The sequence below is a fragment of the Lichenostomus cassidix genome, chromosome 2, assembly GCF_008360975.1.
Source record: "Lichenostomus cassidix isolate B80296 chromosome 2, HeHo_3.0, whole genome shotgun sequence".
Classification (NCBI taxonomy): domain Eukaryota; kingdom Metazoa; phylum Chordata; class Aves; order Passeriformes; family Meliphagidae; genus Lichenostomus; species Lichenostomus cassidix.
The window spans coordinates 130803002-130821853 of NC_139482.1; the positions used below are offsets into that span (position 1 = coordinate 130803002).

Here is an 18852-nt window from a genome sequence, read left to right on the forward strand (position 1 = left end):
TTAACTTACAAATGGGTTTGGGATGAGGCAATCGAGCCCAGGTTTCTGTAATGCATCCCCATTGGTTTTAGTTTCTTACTTCCCCAGCCTCTCAAGATGCGGGTGAGAAAATGAGCCTAATGAACAGGCAGTTCTGCTGAGCAAAAACCAGGTCTGGCCAATCTGGGGTGTTTCAGAATGAACTCTGTGCAGGCCATGTGAACTGAGAAGAGAATCACTTTAGATAGAGAAAGCAGCATTTGAGTTTAGCTCAGTGATCTGACTTGTGCCAAGATGGTGCAGTTTTGTTCAAAGAGCTCATGCCAGAGCCATATCCCTCTCACAAAACCATTTACCATCCTGTCTGCCAGAGAGGCAGCTCAGATTTCTTTTAATCTTAGAGAAGGCTGAAGTCTCATACAAAATGCAACTGACTTTTGATCTTACATTTCCGAGAATCAGAGCACTCGACTTCCAAAGCACACCTAATCGAATAAAAATATTTAAAGGCAGCAAGAGGTAAGAGCAGTCAGCACCTTACAGGATAAAAGGCTCTCTAGGAACATACACATTTTCACAGGGCTGATCAGCACATTAAACAACAGACCACTAGAAGTCAGTATTTAGACATTTATTTCAGATATGCAGTGTACACGCATATTATTGAGCAAAACCGAATTGCAAATATACAAATACTGGAACAAGCATTACCAAATAACGTAACTGGCACTAGTGTTATAAGCTATTACTGAAACTGGTGAGGATAAGTCATGGAAGAGGACTGCAGCTCATGGCATTCTTTTCATCCAACCAAACTTCCAGTAGCACCATAATGGCAATACATGAAACACAAGACAGAACATTGTTAACTGTTATTCTAAGATTCACAATTTTTTTTTTCCCGTTTTAGTGAATTACTTAGCAAAAAAATGTTAACAGTGCAGGCGCTTTGGCCAACTTCAGCTTGTGTTCAGCTGTACATCTTCCATATGCAAAAGAAAAAGAAAAAAGCCAGCATATTTGGAACCCATCTTTGCACTTGGGCAGTCTTTGCACTGCACTTAAGATTCTGGGACTGAAGACAGGCATGTCTTGCAAAGAGATGTCAAGTCCACTAAAGCCTGAGTGAGTCTTTGGTAGGCCAATACCTCATTATTGTATCTATGATAGTCATTTTATTCACTAGGATTTTCTTTTGTGATCCAAGGTGGCCAAAGAGGACATTCTGGAAAACATTACAGTAAAATCCTCAAACGACCAGGCACTTCAAACCCAGTCTTTTCCAAAGGCACCAAGAATGGATGGGGCACCAATTTTCCCCCTAATGAAAGGTGACTGCATCTGCTTTTCTACAATGCTTATAAATCACTGGATTGTTATTTTACAGTTTTTATACACTATATAGTAGCAGTATCTGCTGCATGATTGGTTGCATGAATAAATAGGTAACCCCACTGTTCTACACAGGTGATGTCTCCATTCCACCATATATTAAGTACCAATTTCTTATGTTTTGAAATTATGTAAAAGCCATAACCCTGCTCAAAGTGTACACACATACAAACACTTCTGACACAGGCTACATCCATCTGAAAATATGCAGTTCATTCTACATGCATTCTAAATACAGTGTGTCCAGTTATGAAACAAAATTATCATTCTGAATATTCACTGTTGAAGTATGTTTGTATAGGTCTCTGCAGGTTTTTGCTTCCCTTAAATTTAAGAGTTCACACAAGAATGGTTTTAAGTCACTAATGCTCAGCTAACATCCTTTATCCCAAACCTCATATTTTCCAAGTGAACAGTGCAGGACATATTATTCATTTCAGCATTTAACATATTAAGAATTTACCAATTTTTATCTAAATACACCAAGTATACGCTTTCAAGCAAAGTTGTGGCAAAAATACAAAACATGGACGTATTTGTACTGCTGTAATGCACTTAGTTAAAGCCTTCATGTCTCTTCACACAGGTCGAAGATCCATATGAAGTATTTTGCCTTATCAGACAAGTATATAGAAAATGCAGTTTTATCAAAACCTTGCTTCTGCTGGTCACCTGAAACTTCTGGAAGTCGCATGTGATTCAACCAGCTTTCAGACAAGGCTCTTTAGTGGCAAATGTATTTCTGCAGCACTTATAGACTTAAATTTCAGTCTGAATAGCAGTGCTTAATTCCACACCATGCTGTGAGTGGTTGTTGTTTGTTTCTTTCAGTGTTTCACCAACACCTAAATCTACATCTGTCGAAGATCCATTATTAATGCTTTCCTCAGCAATGTAACTCAGCTGTGGAACATCAGTGCTTGGGGCTGTTGGAACAGGCACAGGGATTCCACTTGGCTGTGGAGAGTTTTCCAAGCGATCATTTTCCACCTCGGGGAGAACACTGACTGTGGTAAAGCGAGTGTGATAGTCGCTGGAACCATGGCTACAGGAGGTTTTCATACTTTCCATATCTGAGCAACTGAACTCGGAGAAATGGCTGGAGTGGGAATCTGCTACGGATGGAATACTATCGCTCAGAGAGGGAGAGTCAAATTCACTGGAGTTTGTGCTTTGCTGTTCCAACAGCTGAGCATCCATGTCCTCTCTCGTCTCATTAATCTTCATGCTACTCTTCTTTCTCAGCTTACCTTTGCACTTCTTGCCCGCCGTGGTGTCCTTGGACCACTTGGTGGCGCCGGCTTTGCCGTCGGGCGGGCCGGAGCAGCCGGCGGAGCCGCGCCCGGCAGCGCTGCCATCCTCCACGCTGCTGCTCCCGCTGTGGTGCCGGAACTTGGCTGGCTTGGACTCGATATCCACCTGCACTTCCAGGCTGTTGCCTTCCCTAGAACAAGGGAGAATCCGTCAGTGGAAATGGTCAGCGGAGGGCAGAAAAAAAGTCTTGCGGCTTTGCAGCATATACAGAGAGAGTGAGAGGGATGTATCACGTTTTAGAGAAATGTTTAACCAAATAAACAGCCCAAAGGAAAAGCAAAGTCTGAAAGACCAAACGCTTTACTGAGCTACAGAAATGGTGTTCCTGTTGGGAAATAACCCTGGCAAAATGTAAGCAGTCACATGTAATTCCAGTTGTAACAAAATTTGCAGTTTCAAAGTGTAATCTTGAATGTAGAACAGCTGAGTCATGCTTAGAACATCCTTTAAGAAGCAAGGCTTATTAATACTCTATTTTCACCACATTTGTCTTACCTGTCCAAAGGGATGTAGGAGTTCAGAATGGATCCTGCCATTGCTTTGGTACTGGCATTGTCACTAACTGTTCCCAAGCTAACTGTGCCAGATTCTCCACTCAGACTGTATCGTTCTTTCTGCACATCTGCTTGTACTTCCAGTCTTTGAAAGAAAGAGAGAGAATTGCACATAAAGCCACAACAGTTACAGCACACTAGCTGAAAATCAGTGTCACCTTGTAGACGGTAGTAAGTAAATAAATCAATCATAAATATCCTGAGTCACTCCAGTACAGATGTGCTTATTTACTCTACTGACACATGTTCTCCATTCCCACTGTCAATAATGACTATTTTTTTATTATAAACAAGCAAACAAAAACACCTCAAATCAAAACCAGATTAATTTCCTAAAAGCTTTAACCAAAAGTTCTGGATTCTTTCCCTCCTGAGATTTACAAGGACAACTCCAGATTCAGCTACAGTTCTTTTGCAGATAATGCACTATACTCTAAAAATGGTAAAAACTATCAGAAGGGTACATAAATTCAAGGCATGATAGTTCCCATGTTTCTCCTGACGCAAATTACTACAAATCAGTGGCAGAGAACTGTGTTCTGTACTCTGTACTTTATACTGTATTGTTACCAACTGCAACAGGAGTAAGAGAAACCTGAGCAATCTAAATTGGGCTCAGCAGACAAGCCAGAAATCAAATTACAGATTTTCCAAAACTCTTGTTTATCTGTGTTCTGACAGTGAAATTAAAGTGGTGTTTCTTGTTTTGTTTTTCACTCTCAGCTCTTTGAAGAAGAGCATATGTATACCTCACTCAGCAGTCACAGCTTCAAACACCTGTCCCAGCATAGGGGAACTCTTGATACTATCCTGCACTCTTTATTCTATATAGCCTGGACTCTCAAATTACTCAAAATGAGCAGTGCTGGCACCTGATTTAAGGAGCAAATTCCATCCTGAATCCTACATGCTAACAATCCTTTCTACACACTCCCTTTCTCTTCAGGGTGCAGGAGAGCCAACTATCAGAAAGGTCCAAATTCACAGAAGGCACTGAGCAAATAACAAGAAGCTGCCACCTTGGCAAGGCCAGGTGCTCATCTGCCTCCCCTCCTGCCTGAAGTCCATTTGGAATCCACACTCCCCCCAGCTGTTCTGAAGGCATAGCTTGGTGCCTGGAGAGGACTGAATGAGTCAGCAGTTCTGACTTTTGGGTGAGGTGCACCAGAGAACAAAACTGCCTTAGACACAAGTTGCCTCCCTCTGACCCTGGCTACAGGCAGCTCTCCTGGGGAAGCAGGAGAACAAGATCTCAGGCCCCACTTACCCTAAACAAAAACAAAATCTTGAGGATTGTGGTCAGGCAGGATCTCTTCAAAACCAGTAAGTTTGTCAGGGATGAACTGTTTATCTCCCAGAGACAGTTCCTTTTAATAGGAACCAATTTCAAAGACCAAAGACTGGAAAACTGAGGAGGTGTCACTGCCTGTGTGCAGAGCAGGACAGTGCAGGGCTGGAGCAGGTGCCTCACCTGTTGAAGCAGTTCACCATGGCACTCCCCGAGAGGCTCCCTGTGATGCTGGCCCCAGCCAGGGCCATGGTGCTGGCAGTCTCACTCAGGTTGTCTCGGATGGCTCCTATTCTGTCCATGTGGCTGCCGCTGGCGCTCAGGCTGCCCGTCAGCCCCCCGACACTTCCCTCCCCTATGCTGGGGTTGTGACGTGCCTCTGCCACAGAAGTGGTGTCTAGACAGAAACAAAGAAGGCTCCTCAGTTATGGAAGTGGCACTTAATTGTTTCTAGGATGTGACCATGGTAATTGTTTCTGAAATTATGCTGAGAAGAAGGATTTATAAAACATACTATCACAAAAAGAGAACTTCATTTAAAAAAAAAAAAACCAACAAAACCCGCAAACAACCAGAAAGAATCTAAAAAGACACCTTTACTGGAGCTGCTGCAATGCTTATGCCTCACATCACACACCTAAGATACCAAAAAATTAACCACAGACAGGACAGGAAACATGGAGTGAAGGAATAGAGAGAGACCCCATCACAAACGATAGTGCCATGTAATAAAAAAATTGAAGCATCAGACCAGTTTTTAGTTTGCCCTATTAAAAATAAAAAAGCTAACCAGCTTCCATAAACCAGGATTCTGAAAGAGCAACATTAATGCCATCTTCAAACTTTTACCTATGGGAAAGACTTGAGTCTGGCTTTGATTAAAACAGGCAAGAAAAGCTTTAATATCTGTATTACAGCCCAGCAAAAAATGACAGAGAAGCTCCTGTCACCTAAGAGGTGCAGTTTTGTCAATGAGCAGAAGCAGACCCGAACGCAAGTAACTACTCTAGTATCTAAGATAGCAAATACAAGTTACAAAGCCCACATTTATAGAAAATGGAACACTGAATTGTCTTACCTACAGCTGCATTTGTTCCACCAACATTTATATCATTTTCATCATCAAATTCTATCCTGACACCTTTTCCATTGCCAGCTGACACACCACAGCCTCCACTTCGGCAGAGGGAAATCGGAACAACTCCATACACATAAGCCAGCATAATAGGAACACCAATACCTAGAGAGGAAAGTACAACCTTTCATTAAAAGTGACTTTTATGTTAGAGCCTTTCATAAAGGCAATTTCATTTTCCATGATTACTTAATATTTGGTTAATATTACACTTCAAAGAGATCAGGAGGGAGCAAAATTAAGAAATATTGGTAAATCACTATGGTGACATGACAGGAAAGTACTTCCAGCTGGCAGAATGTCCTCTGTCAGCATTGGTAGGAAGAGAAGCTTGATTAATTAATACTTTCAGTGTGTCCATAACATATTTACAAACAAAATTAAAGTACTTTAAACATTCACAAAAGCTCCACTAGGGACTGTGATAATGTTCCACCTGAGAGGCAGAAATAGCAGAGATCTATTTCAAATGTTACTCAACTGAAAACATTAGTAGTTCTACTACTTTAATTAAGGGCTTCAATTTACATCCACTGAAGGCAGACATGGCTTTGATATCAATTTAATAGGACTTAACATTATTATAACTCTGGTATTTTTCAATATAAGTTTTCCTTAAAAGTAAACAATTTTGTGCAGCAGGATGGCAGGAATTAAGGAAAACCAGTTAAAGGAACTGTAGACTAAAGCACACACAGATACACACACATCCATCCCACCACTTCGAGTGGAGTGAAAGTTAGTCCTTTGGCATATGAATTAAATCCTCCTCTGGCTTTGCTGATGGAAGTATACAGAAGGTACAAAAACCAGCAGACTGTAAAATGTTAAGATGGCACATTCCGAAAAAGCCGGGACAGAAACAGACCTAATAGAAAGGCTCCTCAGTCTCACCAAAAAGAAGGGCTCCACTTATATGAGGTCCCCTTCACTAGAAATTTCTCACGTTTAAGGAGGAACTCCATGTTCTTATGGGCACTATTTTGGAAGCCATACAATGCCCTGAGACTGGAGGCCATGTGTTAATAGCCATGGGGCAAGAGCAAACTCCACGAAATAAAACCCAACTCTTTCCCTGAAAAGGCACATTTCATCTCCGTCCAGGAATAAGAAACAGCTTGAGAGAAATTAAGTAAGGCAGACCTATAAATACAACAATAAAACTTTGTGTCCCACCACCTCTTTAGCAGGGATCTGACACCACAGCCACATGAGAACAATGCAATGCAGACTAACACCAGTTTTATGGCTGGCACATCCTTATTAGCACAGTGGTCCACCACTGATAACAAGAAGTTTAAGCCACAGCTTCCTGGCCAATCTGAACCACCACTTGCTAAAAGTGGCCTTGTCTTCCGGAGGTTACTCAGTCCTCTCTGAGCATTGCTCCTGGCACAAGGAGAAACACTGCAGACAAAACTGTGTTCAGGGGCCTGATCCAGCTTAAAAGTAAATGGTGGGTCTCAGTGTGAGTCAGTTGTTCACAGCAGCTTATTGTGCAACTGCAAAGATGCCTGTGCTGCAACAGAGAAACAAAGGAGTGCCAGGCAAAACCCCTCCTTTCAAAAAAAATATGGGTTTACAGTAATCTTGAAATTACCTGGGAAGATGAGACAACTATTTTCTAAGGAACAGCAAGGTTCTCCTTAAATGCTATTGTCACCAATCACCATGAAGAGAGAGTGTGATGCAATTTGAACTGACTCCCACAGCCAAACAAGTGGTTTGTCAACTACTGCAATGTTAAATATAAGAGACTTTTTTTGTTCTGCACTGAGAAAGTTTCATATGAAGTTATTAAAATATTAATAGACTCTATGGCAATAGTATTTTTCTTGGTCATTTCAAAAACCTTTAAATACTTCAATCTTAAAAGACAGATATGACAACCTGGAAACTTTAATTTTCAGGATAAAAATTACTTTTAATTCTTCAGAAAATGCTGCATTAAAATTGAGTACTGTATTCTTGATTCTGCCCCAATAAATGCATAACCTCAGACTCCTCCTTGTCTTGGCTCCTTCACCTATTAAAGGAAGCTACAGCACTTATCTGAGCTCTGTTATTCATGAGTGCTTGCAGAGTTCTGGCTGCAAGGTGCTACCAAGACACAAAATACAAAATAGTAGTATTTGCTTACCTACAGTTACTGCAGCTACAACTGGAGAAACAATTACAGATAAGGTTACACCACCTGCTATAGCCAAGTTTCGCTTGTGCTTTGAAATGTCTTTGCCTTCGTATCGATTGTGAATCTTGAAAGAAGAAAAGAAAGGGAGTTTAGAGTATTATCAACATCAACAATACATTACTGCAAGAATGGAAGAACTGACATCGTTTGGAGCTGTACCCTGTTCTCTTCCAGAGAGACCACATTTTATGTCATGATTTCTTCCTTACCTCAAAGAAAATAAAATTTATACATATCCTAATTTTAGGCAACCTCTAATAAGTAAGAAGTCCTCCCATCCAGCAATTAAGCATTTATTCTCCATTTCAAGTTTGAAAAGCTAAGTAATTGAAGAGCTTTGCTTGTTTAATCATTATTCCAGCTTACATGCCTGGGAAAAGCAGACTAAATTTCAGGAGAAAAGAATTGCCAAATGTGATCAAACTGAGACACCTTATTTCCAGTCATCTTCTCCCTGAACAGTATGGAGTTAAAACGTTAACAGATTACTATATCTATGGAAAAAGGTTGGCATAACAGAGCCATGAGAGAGCCTTTACCAAACACAGCCTGGAAGGAGGCAAAAGCAAGAATTCTGTTGCTTCAGCACCCTCTTCACGACAAGCTGTTGAGACAGGAAATGTTTTTGCAAACCTGAGTCTTAGCTATGCTGCTGTTTAGTGAGGAATCTGTTACCCAAACCTCTTACTGATGGTTCCAGTCTGCAATAACTCTGAAATATGACTGCCTTAAATTTATCTGCCACAAGCCCCACATGAACCTGAATGGCCTTTAAAGATCACTGTTCTACAGAGATTTCCCACATTTGTGTGTTTCATTTACTTTCTCTAAGAACATGGTTTCTCAGAGATATGCACTACATCTGTCATCATTCTTGGCTAAGATATAATTACAAAGGAAAAACAGGTATCTTAATGGCTGTCACAAAGCCAAGTCAATCCTCACTCCATCTAAGGAAGAACACAAAAGATGAGTACCCAAGAAGATAATGATAGAAAAATGAGCTAGATGTCATGCTCTCCAAATGATCATGTTATTGAATGCTGTGCTTTCTCAAATATAATTTCAATTAGAGATCTGGTAGGGTTGTTCTCATTTTGGAATGAAGTCTTTGTTCAGGCAAGACAGGCAAGGAAAGGGCAGAGAAGGCACTGTGCTTTGTGCAAAGAGAATGCATTTACTTGCTCTGAGGTACATTACACAGAGAGACAAACACAGAGTGAGGGAGCACTTGAATACTGAACATGCCTTTGGATTGAAAAGGAAAAATTAAACATGCACACTCACAGTATGAGTGCGTAAGAACTACAAATTCAGAAAGATCAGGTTACATGGGGCTCTGAGCAATTAGCAGGATTGCCTCAGGCACTGGATTTTACTGTTGTGGACAATTATGACTCCCAAAACAAAAGGCATAATACAACAAACAGACATCCATAAAGACTACTGGGATTCCTTAAACATAAAGCAACAAAAAGGAATGGAAGGAAGAGGTTACAGAGTAGAAATGGATTGAAAACATCAAGATAGAAGGTTACACTAATATAAACTACTATGAAATAAGAAACTTCTGACTATTGACTAAATAATAAAGGATAACCAAACAAAAATACTAGGCCAGAAGAGGGATTTCAACAAACACAGAAAACTATTAGGTTACAAGACTTATCTATAAAACCAGAGCACTAGCACTTCCTCAAGGAAATTATCAAAGCAAAAGCACAAACACTTCCAATGCAGAGGACAGACAGAATGTTGAAAAAGAAAAATGAAGCTTCCTTTACCAAGGCAGCAGCAACATTAAGAAAATAGAAAGTAGGTCAGATTACTATGAACGGGTATAGAACAGCATGAGGGTGTTAGGCCAAAATCAGAAAAGTTAAAATAGGGGAGACAAACAGCAAGGGATATCAAAGTCAAGGAGAAATTATTCTACAAATATAGTGCTAGTAAGAGGAAGACCAAATTGGATCCATTTGCTGTTTAACAAAAATGAAAGACAGCCAGCAGATGAAACTGGAGACCTGTTCCTATTTTCCCTTCAGTTGTCACTGCAGATCAACTGTGAGCCAGATGACTGGTGACAAAGAAGATCTGTACAAATACAGCACATTGGAGCATATTTTCATGAGCTGATATGACAAATACCTTAACAGGCCCAATTTCAGAGTCACTAATAGTAATTTTTGAAAATTACTATTTGTAGATGTCTGAAAAAAAAATCCAGGAAAACTGGAAAAACTTAAATGGAAATGATGATCTTAAAAAAGGTACAAAACAAGAAGCTGAGGAAATAAAGACAACTGAATTGAACTTTCATTTCCTGAAAATTGGCAACCTGCAGACATCAGAGCAAAGGTAGGAAATAAAGAGGTCACACTGATTCTTTTCAAGTAGAAATCACGTCAATTTCACTTTCTCCTGTTAACAGATGACCTTGAGGATGGGGAGAAACAGATGTCACACACTGATTAATGAAGTTCTTACATTCTTGTATGACACTCAAGCAGGTTCTAATGGTCCAGACTGAAAAAAAGGGACGAGAGAAATCTACTAAGCTTCATGTGAAACTACAAAAAACATGTGAATAGTCATCAGGTTTTATAATACCCAAACTGAGACTCTTCACTCCATACTTTTTCCAAGAGATATGCCTTGGATCCAAGAGTATTGAACATTAATAAGAGTATTTTCATTAAAATGGAAGATGGAAGGAGAAGAATGTGTGTGTGGAAATTCAGGCCAATACAATCTGGCAAGGTTGCAAGAATGCCAGAATTCACTCCAGTCCTGAGAAGCTGAAGAAGTGGCCTGAAATGACCAAGATGCAGCTGAATGCCAATGAATTCAAGACTACCCTTTGGAAGAGGCCAATTGCCTAAATTACCAGTACAGTGGGAAAGCATATGTGTTTTAGAGTACACAAAATGAAAATAGCATGTTGTTGAGAAAGAGTAGTTACTGGCACAGGATCACCCTTTCATTTAACTCAGCAGTAGTAACACTGCAGCTTTGCTGCTGTATTCAAACTGGACAAAAGCAAAGGTGGCATGAACAACTACAAGGAAATCCAGAAGAGGAGAATCAGAACCTAAACCAGTGTGTTTTCTTGCCAGTTTGTCAAGAAAATGTGGAAGTTCTAGGTTTTTTAAGAATGGACTAAAAATACCATTAAATATGCAATGGCATATTGCAAAACAATAGGATTCTCTGTATCAGCTGAAAAATAGGGCAGTAAGAATTTAATGTAAATTCTCTTCCTATACCAATGTTAAAACCAATAAATTTTTCTAAGAAAACTAAGCCTGAAGGGCCTATGGGATCTCCACCATCAGATATTTTGAAGTGCAAACATGTGACAGGGGTAACAGAGAAATGACCACTAAGCACTGGGATACAACAGAAATTCTCATGAGGCTGCCCTCACAGACTAGTGCTCTGAGACTTTAATACACAAAAGGTGCTCAGTGATGGGGTCATACCTGAAAATATAATGAGAAAAGCTAAGCATCCAAATGTAATATGAAACAGGTAACTGCTGCCTTCTTCCTCTTCTCACTTAGAAGGTTCCAATGACTGTATAGGACTAAGCCATAACACAATAAAATGGTAAAAAACCAACTGTAGCAGAAAGTAGGGTACTTGCTTGGAAGAAAAATAAATACAGAGGAAAAACTGCACCCCTGAACTTTTAGTATAGCAGACACACTCCCCTTTTTGTCTTCCTTGTCCTCTAAATAGTGTTTAATTCTAAGGACACAAGGGGAACCAGAGATTGAAAACTGAGCGATCTTGAAAAAGCATGCAGGAGCTTTGATGACAAGATGAAGGAATTGGCAATTGTTTGCTGTTTTGCTCTGCATGTTTCAAGAAAAGCTAGATTCTTAGAAGCACTGTTTCCCCTTCCTGTACAACTGACACAAATATCCTTAAACAAAGCATGGTTGGTTTGGCTTTTTGGATATTGTTTGGTTTTTTAGCTGCCCACCTGAACACAGTATCACCCAAGCCATACAACAGAAGGTAAAACCTGAAGCATGTTGGGAGCTGAAGCACTTTTTACCTTACGTCCCACATACACAGGAATTCCAATAATCATAGCAGGAATAGCAATGCCAGCTATTAAGGCAATTCCTACAGGAGCTCCAACAAGTGTTCCTAGTTGCCACAGTATTTTCTTCTTACGGCTCCATGGTTTCTTCCCCCAAAATGTGCAACCTGATGGGCTAACAGAAAGAAATAAGAAAACTGTAAAGAAACTGCAAATAAATCAACATAGCTATACACTACTGAACATTTCCCAAGTTACCAAATTATTGTCCTTAGGTTCAAGTTACAGATGTTATGGATACCAAATCATCAGTTATTCCTTCAGATTTTTTTTTTTTTGCCTTGACAGCATATTTTGCTGTGTAAAGAGAGGCATACTGCATATTGCCACACACCAATCTATGGTTCACAGTAACTTATATAATCAGAGCTTTTGTATTGCCTAATACAAAGACAATAAAGCAGTATTAAGACATCAGTAAAAAGAGGGTGTATTAATCTAAAATACTTGATTTGTACTAAGAACATGTTGCATGCATAAAATTGAGAAAATATTTTAAAATAAAAAATAATAAAGCACTAATTTAAATACATATATTGAAAATTAACTTAATTCTCTGATATGGATACTTCTACTGTGATTCTCTACTCCAAGAGGAAGAAAGCCAAACTTACAGCACTTGGGAATCTCCTTCCGAATACTTTAGAAAACAAATTACCAACCACATAGAATTTTCTTTTCTTAAATGTACCTTAAATAATGTAAATCTGAGATCTCTTTCATACATAGCCAACAGAATTCACAGCCACAGACAGCACAAGTCATATGATTGCAGCTTCCATCATTCATTTTTATTATATAAGCAGCACAGCGTGGGCATGGCTTTATGTCATCAGCTGTTTAAAAATGAATATTAAAATCGTATCAGTTCCTTAGACAAGAAAATACAATCAAAACACAGACACACATTTGGGAAAACTGATTGAGCCATTGTTTGAAAAAAATGAGGAAGTTTTTTATAAGGTTGCTTTACAAATCTTCATTTGGTAATGACTTGGTATTGAATTTGTTTTTACCAACCTTGGACTGAGTAAAACCAATGAAAACAAGGTGTATTAGACCACATTCAAGTAATTGAATAGTTAATACATACTCTCTGTTCAAGCATTTTCTAAGCTTAATGAAATATATATTAGAGTCTGACATTAAATATGTATGCTAACACAGGACTGATAATATGGTCTCTTTAAATATAATCCTCTTTTACATTTCAAGCTGTTATGAATCTTATACTTGAATATTCAGTCTCCACTCTGTTAACTTATCTTAAATCCATCTCCCCATTCAGATTAATGTACTTCTTTGGTATTGCCAACCCCCTCTTGAGTCCTTTTCACAGCCCTACTTAAGTTTATACTTACTTAGTCCCTAGAAAAATATAATGTAGCAGAAGAAAACTCTGGAGAACCTCCTTGTTCCCCAGTCAGATGTGGAAAAATGAAGTTACGCGACCAGCTCTGTCAAACAATGGGTCATTGGGCAAGAGTGAAATTGTGTACTGAAACACCACAGTTGTGATCTTCATTCCTGGTTAGCACCTGCACTTTGGGACAAGCTATTTATTCACAGCAGCAGAAATACCTTGCAGCTCCTAGTGCAAAATTCCAAGTTTAGTGTTTTTCTGCTACTAGGTAGGACAAAGGGAAAAGAGAGCTCATACTTGATATAAAGAATACCTAAAGAGGTGCAGAACCAGCAGAAAAAAGTACCTCTACCAACTCCAGTGCAAAAAAAGGGTAAGAAGCTGACAGGATTCACTAGCTACTCCCACATGGAAGTGCATGCACAGCCTCCAGGGAAGTTAGTAAACTGAGAAAGTTCTTCAGCATAGGAAAGGCAGAGCTATTCCTGCTCAGGCTGGGAGGAATTGAAAGGGTAAGGAAAGGAGCTGGTGCGCTAATTTATTTAGCTTATTTTAAAATTTATTTGAAAGCTAGAATAAGACACCAGTTTTTGGGGCAAGATGGGACACATTGTTAAAATAAGCCAGACCAAACTACAAATTAGAGACTCTTAAGTCTAGAGCTGGATTGGAGAAAAACAGCTCCAACTACAAAGTGCAAGTGAGACCCTTTACCCCAAATATCTACCTTGCTTGTTCAGGCAGATACAAAAGCTGCCAAATAAATCGAAGTTTGGTGTAATTCAGAGCCAGTTCTTATCAACAGCAAACTGGAATCCTGATGTGCTAAATACTACTCTGAATAGTTTATCCTCTTTTTTAGGGAATTACAAAAAAGCTCAGCTTTAAGAGACTGAATTGTTTGCATTCTCGTAGACAAGACAGATGAGCATTTCCTAGAAAACCACAAATTAGTACTAACAAAGATGTCAAACATCAGAGCTGGCATCAGAGTAATAGTCTTTTTGAAAACAGAAAATCAGTGGTTACGAGTTTTAATTTTAACAGCTGGGAAATTTCACCTACAGTGGAGAAAACAAATGTACCAGTGTGTAAGTGATACAACCAAAGAAGTCAACATGCTAAACATGCGGGATGCCTTGCAGCAAGTTCATTTGATTTCACATTTTTCAACTACAAAGCAAGAATTTAAAATGATGACAAGCTTTTAAGACTTGAGTCAGATGTTCTGGTCACAGAGTACTTCAAAGTATAACATTTAAAATTTTAATTCAAATTTGGAATTGCTATTTTATGTTTCTGAAAGACAAAGCATCCAGTGTCTATCTACCATGTCACTATTCCATTCTTCCCTTACCTACGGTTAGCTGTGCAAATATACAAAAAAGATGTTTTACAGACACAGCACCCTAACCACAAATACCTGCTGCTCCAGATTCCTGGCTGTAACTAATAGATGAAGAACGAATTGTTCTCAGGCGCAGACTCTGAGCTCTCTCCTGGCGAGCAGCATCGCAGGTCTGGTTGGGATGCCAAATTTGCTTACAGTGGTAGCAGAACTCAGTTCCACAGCCTTCTCGGCCACACGTTAGCTTGGGGCAGCTGGCACATCCAAAGGCAATCACAGCATATCTGGAACGACCAAGAGGGGCAAAAGAGAATTTTGTTAATAAAACCAATTCAAAATATAGAACAAAGCTGACAAGATACAGCTGTCAGAGCAGCTGAAGCAGGTACAAAGGCAGTGGACATCAGGAGCTGACATTAGGTGGCCAGCACCACTTCCTGAACACCTCCTTCCACAGCTCTATTGCCACTGCATCAGACTAAAACTGTACAGAAATAATATAATCACTGCAACACTCACTCACCTTTATTCAGTGCAGTATTCAAATGTACTGTATTTAAAGCCAAATGAAATACTGTAAAGGTTTACAGTCACAGAGAAACCAGAGTTTAGAAGAGCGGGACAATAAACCCCAAAAAATGGTGTTTAACCAATTAGGAAAAGTTATATTTTCCAAAGTGACCCAGTCACTATGGGCATGTCTAAGCTTGACCCTACCTATAATGAGGAAGGATCCCTGCTAAGTGATCTGCAGTGTAACCTGTAGCTGCAACAACGTCTGATTTGGCACTGCAATACATTTTAGGATTTTATTAGGTGCCTTTCATCATGAATACCACTATTTACTTTAAATAGATGTTTGTTAACTCTTTATATTTTAAAATGTCAAAACCGCAAACCAAGTATTTTATAAATAGGATTTTGGTTTCTCAATAATTAAGGCATTTTTAAGAATACATTTCAAACTGTAAATGCAAGAATTGGTAAGAGTTCAGGTCCTTGCTGCCACCTTTACTCTGACAATACTACAGATCAAAAACCTCTAAGAATGTTGAGACTTACAAAACTGCTTTGTAATCAGACACTACATGAACAGTTCTATACAAAGAGAGTCATAGCATTAGACCTGCATTTCAAAGTTCACATGATAAAAACACAATGTGCTCATATTAACAGTATATACAAACATACATACATATGTTTCTTAATTCCTGCCCATTGTAGTTTTTTTGCAATGATTTTACACAATAGCTTTCTTTTAAGTATATAATACTAAGTCCACTGGTATAAACATTTAAAACAGATGTATGATTTTATTCACATGGAAAGTGTTCCCTAAATAGACTTCAAGAGATTTACAAATGCAACAAGATTGAAGCTTCTGTCTGTTCAAATGAACATAATTTTATTTTAAAAGACTGAATTGTTTTTTACCCCCTGTCCATTTTAAAGCAGTTGCCTAAATTAACTCAAAATATTCTTTATCAGTAATGATACTTAAAAAAATATTCTCACTTACATGCCAGCTTAAAATTTAGCTATTTTTATTTAAGAGTAGATTGATCTGAAGCTCTACAAAGTTAATTCAAATCTTATCCCTTTTATTATTGTTTTAAAACAGCAAGTCTGACGTTGTCCCCGAGAAATTCTGCAAACAAATAGGAGCTTTCAACCTTTAACTTACAGATGATGCAGTTACAAATGAGATACATGCTTGTCTGTTTGCAAATATTTCTTGCTTTCCAAGCAGAAATTTATTTCAATAATTAGTAGATTCTTCTATATTGCTGCCAAGTTAATCAGCTTCATTTTCCCCACTTTCTGCAAACTGAAGTGATAATTGCTTTGCATGTACACAAAGAAACTCTGATCCAAACGCTGCTTCAACATACAGGGATACATACATTCTAGGCTTGCTAACATTATATCAAAACAAACTCAAGCATAAGCCACAGAATAAAGCATCCATTTATACCCTGCCTCCTTCCTATTGCTAATAAAGCATGGGCACATCTCTGGAAACACTCCCTATTTGGGACTGATGTACTTGGTACACCTTTATAAAGTAACTTTTATACCAGAGTAAATCTCAGTTCAAACAGTAGAATATTACAGGTTTATTTTTAACATTTGTATTCTTTTTAAAGGAGATGTGAAAGCCAAAAGTCCTTGTTTAGTTTGAGAGAAGGGACAACCAACCAAATGCAAAGTAACACGCAGTAAAACAAAAACCAGGGGCAGTGAGCAATTAACTAGAGGCTGCACAGTGAAAAGATGGATGAAGAATTTGTATTCTATTGCATGATCTCCTTTTTGCTTGATAAAAATATGAAAATCTAGGAATCACTGCTCTCTTCTAATGATGTCAATAGAATCTCAGAGCAAAACCATTAAATAATTCAAACAGAAGAAAAGACAGAACACATTTGGAATATTGATTCAGTAATGCTTGTTAAAATGACACGGGAGAGCTGATATGAAAAACAGAATATAAAAATATTGGTCTAGGAGAAAGCTCAAGGGGTTTCCTTATCAGTGCTCCTTCCCTAGGGAAGGGTCACCTGTGTGACAGTGTCTCCTATCAAGCCACTGCTGGTAGGTTACAGCTGGTCCAGACTTTTACAGTGTTTCAGGTAACAACAAGGATCAGGATGTATTTGAGCTTGCAACAAAAGCTGAGGATGAAGCAGCCTAGGGTCAGAAAGTCTGTGATGCCAGTGGTATGAGCCATTCTGGCACCAGGCTGCTGTAGTGCAGGAGACCCCTGAGCTCCCAGGCAGCACATCCAGGGCAGAGCTAATGCTGCAGAGATTCTCCTCCAAGCTCATCTGAACTTCTGCTTTTGGAAATACAAGTCATTCTCCTCTGGGACAGAAGTAATACCAGTACACTTAGTCCTGCAGATAACTTTGTTTCAAGATCTGTTTGGTTCGTGTTTTGCTGTCCTCCCTAGGACTTGTTTTTACCCAAAGAGAGTGAAAGTGAGCAAAAAAAGAGTTATTTACGACTTAACTATTAATTGTTGTTTTCTTAGGAGATCAATGATGTAAAAAGCCCACCCAATGTTTTTTAACTGATCTAGTTTCCCTCAATTTTTTCATTTCAGGGATCAAAGTTTTTATAATTATTTGCTCATTATTTGGTCTGGATTTTTGACTTAGTGTGATGCCCAAACCCTGAAACAATATTACACGGGATGTTTGATCAGTGCTGAGTAGAGCTGAAGCACTGTTGTGCACCATCCATTTTTTACATATTTGTGCAGTAATTTTTTCCTACCAAAATGCTCCACTTTGCACCCATTTCCTATTTATTACAGTATTTGTTTCTAATCTTAAAGACCATGTCAGGAAATTATGCTACCCGCTGAACTTATTGCACCTTTCCTACTTCAGGATTAATTGCAAATTCAGTAAATGCTTTCCATCCAGCTCCTTCAGAAATATTTGATCCATGCTAAAAGGTCATAACCCTAAGGCATTCTGCCAGTACTACATTTCAAAAGCTGTTCAGAAAAAGAAAAAACCCTCAGCTTTAATTGCATATTGTACAGCTTGATTAGGTGCCAAAGCAATTAGAAACTGCGACTACTGTTGCACCACATAATTATTAAAGCAAATGTCTGCTGATCTGAAGTTTGTGTGTACTGTATGTCATGCATCATCTCTGAACAGTGTTTGTTAGCAAAGGCTCTTCTGTGAAAGTCTGAGTAGTGTTTGCTTCCCTAAACCTTACACCTGTGCAGTTCCTTCCTTCATCTTCCTTCTAAGCTCCACCACAGCATTAAACCCCTGTTATTACTTTCTATACCACTCCCACTTCTCCTTCCTACCTCCCTCTGTGTGCTTTCCCTCAGTTAGGCACATACAGACTTGTCAGACAATGCTGTGGTGGCTGCCTGAAAGGCAAATTTAAATTTTTAACTGGAGGATTCATACACAGGCATTACTCCTGCTGAAGGCACTACTGATGGTCTTTCTTTTGTTCAAGCAGTATGCTCTTTTCCCTAAACTTCTTAGATTAATTTTTGCTGAATGCTCAATCCCCACTGCCCAATATATCTAAGGGCCCTGAAGGTTTCAAATCAGGAGAAGGATGCGAAAAAGACAAAACATGATTGCAGGAGCTGTTGTTTCTTTAGGATGACAACCAGAAACAGTGATTCTCCAAAGAAGTA

At 39.0% G+C, this 18852-nt stretch overlaps 1 protein-coding gene across 5 annotated transcripts in view; it reads right to left on the reverse strand.

Moving 5' to 3' along the window:
- Positions 1 to 595: 595 nt before the first annotated feature.
- The window catches only part of RNF19A (ring finger protein 19A, RBR E3 ubiquitin protein ligase), a 57225-nt gene continuing 38968 nt past the window's right edge, over positions 596 to 18852 (reverse strand). For all 5 annotated transcript variants that reach the window (XM_085053312.1, XM_085053311.1, XM_085053315.1 and 2 more), the window contains 8 exons: positions 14751 to 14959; positions 12656 to 12800; positions 11917 to 12079; positions 7803 to 7917; positions 5606 to 5767; positions 4711 to 4924; positions 3181 to 3324; positions 596 to 2815 (listed from right to left, as the gene is read on the reverse strand). In XM_085053312.1, coding sequence (XP_084909438.1) covers positions 2131 to 2815; positions 3181 to 3324; positions 4711 to 4924; positions 5606 to 5767; positions 7803 to 7917; positions 11917 to 12079; positions 12656 to 12800; positions 14751 to 14959 — 1837 coding nt within the window. In that variant the 3' untranslated portion in view covers positions 596 to 2130. The remainder of the gene's footprint in view (positions 2816 to 3180; positions 3325 to 4710; positions 4925 to 5605; positions 5768 to 7802; positions 7918 to 11916; positions 12080 to 12655; positions 12801 to 14750; positions 14960 to 18852) is intronic.